Source organism: Dipodomys ordii, unplaced genomic scaffold (genome assembly GCF_000151885.1).
Source record: "Dipodomys ordii isolate 6190 unplaced genomic scaffold, Dord_2.0 Scaffold7, whole genome shotgun sequence".
NCBI classification, from domain to species: Eukaryota; Metazoa; Chordata; class Mammalia; order Rodentia; family Heteromyidae; genus Dipodomys; species Dipodomys ordii.
In genome coordinates, this window is record NW_012267223.1 from 19,612,433 (window position 1) to 19,623,242 (window position 10,810).

General features: G+C 46.5%; 1 protein-coding gene across 1 annotated transcript in view; it reads right to left on the reverse strand.

Annotated features, from left to right (window-relative positions):
• Nucleotides 1-9,116, reverse strand: part of Kpnb1 (karyopherin (importin) beta 1) — a gene marked incomplete at its 3' end in the record, with an annotated part of 25,866 nt that extends 16,750 nt beyond the window's left edge. Inside the window, exons 1-4 of the mRNA XM_013036859.1 lie at nt 8,735-9,116; nt 8,570-8,628; nt 6,324-6,506; nt 928-1,128 (exon numbers count right to left, since the gene is read on the reverse strand). Coding sequence (XP_012892313.1) covers nt 928-1,128; nt 6,324-6,506; nt 8,570-8,628; nt 8,735-8,774 — 483 coding nt within the window. The remainder of the gene's footprint in view (nt 1-927; nt 1,129-6,323; nt 6,507-8,569; nt 8,629-8,734) is intronic.
• Between the last annotated feature and the right edge of the window lie 1,694 nt (nt 9,117-10,810).

Here is a 10,810-nt window from a genome sequence, read left to right on the forward strand (position 1 = left end):
CCCCCCCCCGCCCACTTGCCCAGATCCTGAGGCTTGAACTCTGGGTCTGGGTACTGTCTCTGAACTGTTGTGCTTAAGGATAGAACTCTACCACTTGAGCCACAGCACCACTTCCAGCTTGTAGTTAATTGGAAAGCAGCTTGTAGTTAATTGGAAAAGTCTAACAGACTTTCCTCTTTCCTGCCTGAGCTGGCTTTGAATAGCAATTCTCAGATCTCAACCTCCTGAGGAGCTTACAAAAGTGAGCAATGGGCACTTGGCCCCAGCCACAAGTTTTTTTTTTTTGGTGCCAGTCCTTATGATCTGGGCACTGCCCCTGAGCTTTTTCTGTTCAAGATTAGCACTATACTACTTGAACCACAGGCTCCACTTTTGGCTTCTTAGTGGTTAATTGGAAACAGGAATCTGTTCTGCTCCAGTTGGCTTTAAACAGGGATCCTCAGATCTCAGCCTCCTGAGTAGCTTTAATTTTTCATTATTAACTTCCTTTTCTTCACAGTATTATTTGTAATTTGATGAGGTCTAAATTAACAAACAAAAGTTATTATCTTCAAAACACTGAAGCAGCCTGTTTTTCATTTTTCTTCTTGATTTGACAAAGAAATGTTTGTTTTTTTTGGGTCGGTCATGGGGCTTGAACTCTGGGCTTGGGCGCTATCCCTCAGCTCTTCAGCTCAAGGCAAGCGCTCTACCACTTGAGCCACATTCCACTTCCGGTTTTCCAGTGGTTTATTAGAGATAAAGAATCTCATGGAGTTTCCTGCCCGGGTTGGCTCTGAACCGTGATCCTCCGATCTCAGCCTCCTGAGTAGCTAGGATTACAGGCATGAGCCACCAGCGCCCGGCTTGACAGAAATTCTGTTATACATGTCATAACTAGAAGGAGTGAGAAAGTATACAGATTAGAAACATCAGGCAAGCACTTACTATATCTTGGCAGATGTAACCGATAGCTTCCAATGTTGACTCTTTCATGTGTTCTGTGCTATTGGGGTTTGTAACATTAGCCACTAGTTGAGGAATGAGTTCTGGCCACTGGTTTACTGGTATTTCTGCACAAGCAATACCAGCCACACACTGGGAGGCAGAGCTAGGCCGGTAAGTTTCTGTGCCCAAAGTCTGCAAAACCTGAGGGAAAAATGGGACAAAACATCAACTTGTAGCACTAACACCAGTGCCTGATTTCTGTTCTCCCTACCCCACACAAAGCCAACTACAGTACCAGCAATAAGCATTCTCAACAGAGGCAAACCATCCCTTACCACCAACTGGAACTGTCTAAAAACACCCCATATCAACAGTCATATAAGTAAGAAACTAGGAGGGGGTGGGGGGAAAACGACAAAATTCATCTTCCAGGCTCCTTGGTGGATTGTTTTGTGGGCACTAAGGCTGTGACTAGGGCACTCAATGGGCCTGATGCACAATACGTCACTCTCTATCCTGGTTCATAGTGGCATGAGAAACAAACCTACTTTCTGGTCACAAACCGTAACACGGAAAGGCCTTACTCAAGCAGTGATACTAAAGGAATAGCTACTCATACTACAAAAAACTAAGAGCTAAGCTTTATTTAACTTCTAGTCTGAAAGAATTCATTCTAGGGGCTGGGAAGGTGGCTAGTGGTAGAGTGCTCGCCTCACATATATGAGGCCCTGGGTTCAATTCCTCAGCACCACATAAAAAAAAAAAAAGCTGAAAGTGGTGCTGTGGCTCAAATGGTAGAGCGACAGTGCCCAGGCCCAGAGTTCAGGCTCCAGGACCAACCCCAAAAAAAGAATTCATTCTATTTTCTATTTGTTTAAGAACCAAAGAACTGGTCTCTAACACCAACAGAAGTGGTAGTCACATGCCAACTGGAGATCCATTTGTCATTAGGCACATCTCGAAAATGGTAACCACAAAAGCATTTATTTAAGAGCTTTGTGAAGGTGCAAATTCAGATAAAGTATGAAGCCACAACTGACTCAGAGTTAACCATTACCATGATCAGCTAATTTAGTCCATGAACTCACTAAGAATCACTAGTCCCATCAAAGGCAAACAGTTAACTGTTCCTGGCATGAGCACAGGACAAAGAATAGCTGTCAGACATTCAGGCCAGCTCTGCTGACTGGGTCAGGTCACTTAGTCGTCTGCTTTGTAGCTATTAGCTAATAATGAACCTCCCCCCACCACTTTTTTTTTTTTTTTTGCAGTTCTGGGATTTCTCTTATTCTGTATTCCTTCATCTGTCTCGGCCCACCTAGACAGCTCCACCTAATAACCAACAGTTCTTTGTGAATAAAAACTATGTCAAAGATAGGAAGGTAGTGAAGGGAAAAAAAGTGCCAAATTCTTCAAAATGTCACAGGCTGGATATTAGCACAAATATAATTAAAGTTCTAGTCCATAATGCCTTTCAGAGAATCAGGCAGATTGAATCTGAAAATTTATCTGACAAGTAAAAACTGTATTTACTTATGAGGTACCACGTGATGCTGCAATACATGTGTGCACTGTATGAAGTTCAAACAGAGGTAAGCATCTCTGTAGTGAAGCATTTATCATTTCTCTAGTGAAACACTCAATCTTTTTCTAGCTTTTTTTAGCGTATGGTGGTCCTGGGCCTTGAACTCAGGGCTGGATGTCCCTGAGCTTTTGTGCTCAATTCTAGCATTCTACCATTTCAGCCACAACTCCACTTCTGGTTTTTTGCTGGTAGAGTCGCAGACTTTTCTGCCCATGCATGAGCTATATTCATCCCTGCTCTTCTGGTATAATTATCCCACTGTATAATAGGACTCCAATGTTATTGCCACTTAGCAATAACTTAGCACCTTGCACCAAACTTTCCCCATCCCTATTTGTCCTTAGTCCCAACTACTTGGAGGGCTGGGCACTGGTAGCTCACATATGTAATTCTAGCTACTCAGGAGGCTGAGACGTGAGGATTATGGTTCAAAGCAAGCCCAGAGAGATAAATCTGAGGCTCCCCAACTGCCTGAAAAACCTGAATGGAAATGGTGTGTGTGTATGTGGTTAGAGTGACAGAGTGCCAGCCAGCCTTGATCAAAAGTGCCAAGCAAGGACTTCAGGCTCTGAGATCAAGTCCCTGTTCAAAGAGAAAAAAAAAAAAGCTTGCTCAATTGCGTCTCAATAATATCTGGAGTTTTAGGGGCTGGGAAGGTGGCTCAGTGGCAGAGTGCTTTTGCATGCATGAAGCCCTGGGTTCTATTTCTCAGTATCAAATAAGCAGAAAAAGCTCGAAGTGGCGCTATAGCTCACATGGTTGCCTCTTCAGCCTTGAGCTGAAGAGCTGAGGGACAGCACCCAGGCCCAGAGTTCAGGCCCTGCAACCAACCAACCAACCAACAAAAACCTATCTGGATTTTTAAAACACAACTACCAGCACTGTATGAATTTCGTAGGAAAGGAAAGATCAAGGTTAACTGCCAACTTAGTGAGGCATTACTGTATTGCCTAGACTGGTCATGAACTCCTAAAGGTCAGGTCAAGTGATCCTTCTGCCTCAGCCTCCTCAAGTAAACTAGGATGACAAGTGTGTGCCACAAGGCTTGACTCATGGTAATTATTTTCATATATACTCAATCACACCCATGTTAAGAGAGATGTGCCATGGCTGGGTGCTGGTGACTACCACCTAATCCTAGCTACTCAGGAGGCTGAAATCTGAGGATCATGGTTTAAAGCCAGCCCAGGTAGGAAAGTCAGTGAGACTATCTCCAATTAACCACCTGAAAACTGGAAGTGATCCTGTGGTTCAAAGTGATAGAACACTAGCCTTGAGCAAAAAAGCTCAGAGACAGTGCCCAGGTCCTGAGTTTAAGTCCCACAACTGACAAAAAAGAAAAAAAGATTTCCAGGGTTGGCATACACTTCATTTATGCCAAAGAGCTGAGGGGAGAAAGCTAAAAAATCATCACATAAATAGATCTAATGTGGAAACAGCTATACATACTCCAAACAAGATTTGATGGATTTTTTTTGTTGTTGTTGGTCATGGGGCCTGAACTCTGGGCCTGGGCGCTGTCCCTCAGCTCTTCAGCTGTAGACTAGCACTCTATCACTTGAGCCTCAGCCCCACCTCCAGCTTTTTCTGCTTATGTGGTGCTGAGGAATCGAACTGAGGGCCTCATTCATGCAAGGCAAGCACTCTACCACTAAACCACCATCCCAGCCACGAGGATGGATTTTTTTTTAACTTTAATTTCTTGTTATGGGCACCTCAAAGTACAACTAGGAAAAGAAATACACAGAAGGAAGATAAGCATTTGCTTTAAGGGCCACTACCTAAAGCTAATACCTAGAACCAGGAAACAACAAATGATTGATGTGTAGCATTATAAAACCTAGGAAAGATTATGACTGTACAGATATTTACTTCCCATCCTGAGCCATACCCTTGTTATACAGGGCAGTAATGAACTTCATTAATTAAAAACAAAAACGTAAACTTGTCTATGTAATATTTTGAATCATTTGCTTCAACTAGAATTATGGATTAGTCATTAATTATGGATTTGTAATTTAACAAGTCACAAGAATGACATGAGGTAAAACATTTTCTCCAAAACATCACCTCATGTTCCAAACACCTTGGAAAAAGTCAGGTATTTCTTTCTTTCTTTTTTGGAAGGTTGTGGGGCCTGAACTCTGGTTCTGGGCGCTGTCCCTCAGCTCAAGGCCAGCACTCTTACCACTTGAGCCACAGTGCCACTTACAGCTTTTTCTGGGTAAGTGGTGCTGAGGAATGGAATCCAGGGCCTCATGTATGCGAGGCAAGCACTCTACCACTCAGCCATCTTCCCAGCCCCAAAGTCAGGTATTTGTAAAGAATGTTTTTCATTATTTATTAAATAAATAAAGAAGCAAAACATCACTTAATTTTTGGACTTTGTGTAACTGTGCGTTAAGTCCTATCTACAAGGAAGTGGAGGTATGGCTCACGTGGTAGAACATTAGCTTTTAGGAAAAAAAGCCAAGCAAAGATACAAGGCCTTGAGTTGAAGCCCCCATATTGGCACAAAAAAACAAAATAAAAAACAGAACCATCAAAACCATCCACAACATGAACTATCTGTAATCTTAGCTACTTGGGAGGCTGAGAATAAGAGAATCAAGGTTCACAGGAAGGTCCTCCTTTTCAACCCATGGTTGGACACAATGGCATACATCTATTACAAGCTACATGGAAGCCCAAGATTGGGAGAACTGCAGTGGCAAAGTGTGTGAAGCCCAAAGTAGGTGACAGCTCAGGCCTGTGCCTATCCAGAAAGTAAGATCCAATTCTAAAAATAATCAGTGAAAAACTTGGCTGGAGACATGGCCCAATAATACAGTGCCTATCTCATGAAGCCTTTGGTAGAAACTCCTAGTACTGGCCCAAACAAAAAAACACCGAGCCTTACTCTAGAGCTTTCAAGACAGAATTTCCAGAGCACTTGAAAACATATTTTACCCTCATAGATGCTTTACACATTAGGCACATGTTAGACAAGTGAGCTTAAACCCTTCGCCTGTGTTTTTCCTGTTTTTTTTTTTTTAATTTGTTTTTGGTCAGTCATGAGGCTTGAACTCAGGGCCTGGGTGCTTTCCAAGTTTTTTCACTAAGGCTAGCACTCTACCACTTTGAGCCACAATACCACTTCCAGTTGTCTGATGGTTAACTGGAGCTAAGTCTCATGGACTTTCTTGTCTGGACCTGCTTTGAACCATGATGCTCAGATCTTAGCCTCCTGAGTAGCTAGGAAAACACATGTGAGCTATTGGTGTGCAGCAAACCTTCACCTCTTTTTTTTTTGGGGGGGGGGGATCTGGTTGTGGGGCCTGAACTCTGGGCCTGGGCGCTGTCCCTCAGCTCTTCAGCCCAAGCTAGCACTCTACCACTTGAGCCACAGCACCACTTCCAGCTTTTTTTTTCCTGCTTATGTGGTGCTGAGGAATCGAATACAGGGCCTCATGCATGCAAGGCAAGTGCTCTACCACTGAGCTACCTTTCTAGCCCAAAACCTTCACCTCTTGAAGTATGTTGTTCGCTAGGTAGTTTGGCTATTCAGTACCAATTGTATAATACTCAAAATAGATCCAACAAAAGTTTCTTTTCGAAACTGCTGCAGGTTACCTCAGTTATCAGAAAAAGAATTTTGATCCATCAATGGGTAAACTGAATTGACAGATTTCAAATCAAGTATCTTTTTTACCTTTAGGCTAAGTTCAGGTTCCAAAAGCCTATTTCACTACCAAGATCTCTCCCTGTGGAAGACAAATGACAAACTTCTCTTTAATCTCACAGGCATCATGACCAAAAGAAAGTTACTTACATAGTTTTTGACTTCTCGTCGAGCATTAGCATCAATAGCAAGCCACCTTTGCTGATATTGTGCCTTAATATCTGGATCTTTCGAGGTCAAAGAGTTCTTGATTTGTAGACCAGCTGCAACTCTGGCAACCTGACTGTTTCCTGGATTTGCCAGCACTCTGGACAGTTCCACAAGGAAAGTGGGCTGCCAAGAGGAAAACAACTTTTTAGAGCACATCATGAACATCTGGGAGAACTGCAAAATATCAACTCGAAGATTAATATGGAGACACATGTATATAGTCCTAGTAGTCAGGATACTTAGGTGAGTAGATGGCTTGAACCCTGGAGCCTGAGGTCACGCTGGCAACCTAGCAAGACTTCAGCACAAAAACAGAAAAAAAGTTCATACAAAATGTTACTTGTTATATGGGGAAGCTGTTCATCTCTTGTAACCCAGGACCTATGAAGATGTTTTCCTACTAAGATCCTCCTCAGTGCCCAAATCATCACACTAGACACCCAAAATTAAAGCAAGTTTGACAACCTTGTAGTCAGTAGATTCTATGTATAATGAAGTTTCCCAAGTACTTACAACAATGCCTAGTACTCAATATGTGTTGAATGAGACAGGTATAAAAAAATGTTTTTCTTTTAAAATTTAGTCCAAAAATAATTTTACTCAGGATGGCTTCTGATCTAATGGAAGCATGAGACTTTGATCACCTAAGCTTTTACAGATTAGTGGTGTGTGTTCAACAAAAGAACAATGGAAAGGTACATTTATAAGGAAAAGTGGTAACTGTTCAGAAACTAGGAGGAAATGAAGATAAAATAGCAGACAAGTTTTTTTTCAAGGAAAATGATTTTATATTGCATAGCCAACAAAACACTAAAGGCTCCTATACATTTTGAACTCAATCTTTTGTAATACACAAAAGCTTTTCCACATACACAACCTTTTGTACAGAAACCACTTTACTTAAAAATTTTAAGCTACCCATTCCCTTCCCCCTACCGAAATGATTCCATCCAGACAGGAAAGTTAGAAAAGCCAAAAGCAGATACATTTGCTTACCATTAACAAGTCCTACAAGCACAGAGACAATGCCAAAAGTTTTACTAGCCATGTACTGCTAAAGAATGTCAGGAGTAACAAAAGGCCCTTGCAAATTAGCAAAAGCAGAAACAAGAACATACTCTAAATGGAACCATCAGTCTATCCTAGCAGAAATTTTTTGAAGGAAAAGTTACAGATTAAAAAAGGCTATTAAAAACTAGTATACATTATTTAAAAAACCATAAAATAGATCCCGTCACTTTGTTTTTGTTATTTTGCAAAGACATCACAAAGGAACACATCTGGTTACAGTGTTACTGCTACTTAGTACCTTTAAGAGTTCAAGTACTCATCTATCCTTCCTTCTGCTCTTCATCACCCCAACAGGAAACATTCCTAAAACCAAACTGTTTCAATCTATCTTACATTTCTCTACACAAAAATCTGGTCTCTAGTGGATCTAATCTCTCCCTTTTCTGTACCCCTTAAATTTGGAAATATGAAAAACAAGGAACTCCATCGTGATTTCATCAGGAAATAGGCCTGATCTCAAGGATGAGCTTCAGTCTGTTGTCTGGGTGCAGATCCCTAGTGATTAGGTCTTTATTCATCGAAATCCGTACATAATACACACACACATTCCAGAAGAGTAATAACCAGGCAGGAAAGGGGGAAAAAAAAATTAGAGGTTTAGATTTGGAGGAAGGCAGGTGCCAGGCCTGGCCATGAGCACACATGGAGGAGCAGGGGAAAGATCTGAGAAGTAGGTGGAAACAATCACAGGGGCCACGGGACAGGAAAGAGAAACCGACACTGGACAGTACAGGGCGGGCTGCCGGGCCAGGAGCTTCCACATGGCCCCTAGGCCCGGCTCCCCCGCCCCCACCCTTGCTGAACACGCAGCGCCGTGCAACCTAACTTCCCTTCCCTCCCTCTTTCTCCCTCCCGCTGCACCGCCGCCCTCAGGCTGAGCGGCGATTGGACGGTGGTCACCCCGGCGCGCCGCGCCATTGGCCAAACGTGGAGCCCGGGGCGGGACACACCCACCGGCTTCCCGATGGCGGGGTTAGGTTGGATCGGGCTGGGGGGGGGAGGGGGACGGGATGGGGCGGGGTGGGTTCCCGAGGCCTGGGCCTCCGGGAGGGCGGGAAGGCCCGCACGCAGGGATGGGGACGCGGCGGGATGGGGCGCGGCGGGGTGGCACGCACCAGGTTCTCTACGGCCGCACGCTCCAGGAACTTCTGCGCTGCTTCCAGCTCCAGCCGGTCTAGGAGGGGGGGAAGGAAAGTGCGAGAGGGACCGGGGTCAGAGGGGCCGGGCTCCCCTCCCCCGCCCCAATCACCTCAGCCCGACCCCCGGTCCCCGCGTCCTACCCGGAGACACGGTCTTCTCGAGGATGGTGATCAGTTCCATGACGGAGGTGGCGGCGGCGGCGACTCCTCCCAAGACGACGGCCCGGCCTCTCGGGCGGCGGCTCCAACTGGGGATGGGGGTTGGGGGTCGGGTGGGAAGGGAGGGTGGGGTGGGGGGCGGGGGTCACCACAAGCCCATTCACTGGCTCCCTCAGGGCAGGCGCTCGGGTTCCCCTTCCTCCCCTTTCTCCTTCCTTCCGCCTCCTAAATGTGCTGCTGGCGGCGGCGGCGGCGGCGGCGGCTGTTCCTCTGGCGGCGGGGGAGGGACCCCGGGGGCAGCGCGGAGCGCGGCTGGTGCTCGGGTGGCGGAGGGAGAAAGAAGGAAAGGAGGCAGTAAGTGAGGGGCGGCTCGCAGGGTGGGAGAGGGAGGGAGGCGGAGGGATATCCGGGCCGGGCCTCGCCGAGGCGGCACCGCGCTCCGCGGTAATTGGTTGTCGCCGTGGCCACGCGGAATCCCCAATTGGCCGGGCAGTGAGCGTTGAAGGGCCGCCGTGCTCTCATTCGTCCGCGATTTTCAAGGCCCGGGTTGGCTAGGCAGTCAAAGGGATGGGACGCACGGATTGGCTGAGGGGCGGGACATTGGGGTGGGGCAGGTGGGATCCGGCCGCTGATTGGGTTGGCCTGGTAAAGGCCTTGCGCTAAGACCGGCTGATCCTTGAGAGGAGGGCGGGCGCAAGGCAAGATCCCGAGCCCTCCCGATTGGATGAGCTTACTAGACGTTGATAGGTTAGGACGCCCGGGAGAACTGAGGAGAGGAGTTCGGGGTCGGGGCGCGGAAAGGCGGGAGGCGTCCTGCTGCTTGAGGAGCCCGGCGCGGGGCACGACGGGACGCCCCGAGAAGGGGCGGAGCCGGGTTTGGCCTGGCCTGCGCCGTCATTCGGAGGCGTGTTCGGTGAGGATTTCGCGGTCCTGGGGCGGGCGGGGGAGGGGGACCGTTACAGTCTTGAGCTGCGCCCACAGGAAACTGCTGTAATGGTGAGATCTAATGGGTACCGGCCTCTAGGCTGGGGGAGGACCTTTGAAGACCACGTGTTTCTACTTCCGACGTGCGGCGGTGAAAACTGAAGCCCAGAGGGGGTATGCAATTTGTCCAAGGTCACACAGCCCGTTAGTAACTTGGTCAGGACTGAGATCAAGTACTATACTGCCCATAGCCGTTACATACAACTTCCCCTCCAAGGAGTCTCCTCAGTGCTCTGTGTATGGTTTGAGACGGGTCCAGCTGCAGTCAGGAGCTTAGATCCCACCCGTAGGCTCCAGCTTCTCGTTGTTGCGGAAATGTTTCACCTTCTAGAGTGCTTCTGTGAACTCATAACCTTGAGCCAGCCAGAGTGTGTGTACAGGAATGAATGATCAAGGTTCTTAGCTCCCCCCCCCAAAGTAAGCTCCCGTAAAAGGACTGTCGGAATTGTTACATTTTTGCTGTGTTGATGCAGTTAATTAAATGTAGCTGCTATTTTCTCCATAGCTTGTGACTTGTGAGATAATTGCCCTACACCAGCCACACTGAAGAAATCGTGAGGAATTCGGTTTTGTTGTTGTTGGGAGGACACCCTAAGAATTGAGAAAGCTTGGCCAACTCCCTTTGATTCTCAGGAGGAAAACTTGGTTGTTTAGAGATTTCTGCAGTTCCAAAGCAGGAAGATAGGGACGCCATTCTTCACAGTGAATGGTAACTTTGATTTCTTGTGGCTTAACAGATCCCTAACCCAGCCTTTCCCATTATTAACTCTAGAAGAGCTGCCCTGAGTATGTAACAAATCAATGAAGACAAGACAGATGAAATTCCTGAAAATCCTTGAAGTGGATTTCTGTAGATCACCCACACTGCTAATGATCCCAATTAGTTGCCAGCCTTCTCCTCACCAGGCCACTCCCTCTGCCTAACTCAACACCAGTCATGATGATACAGTAATACAGAGTCTCACTGCACACTCCATGCTGGCTTGAGGCCTAATATGTATTACAGTCTGCCCTCAAATTTTACAATTCTGCCTTAGCCTCCTGGGGGCTGGGATGACAGGTGTGCTCCACTTC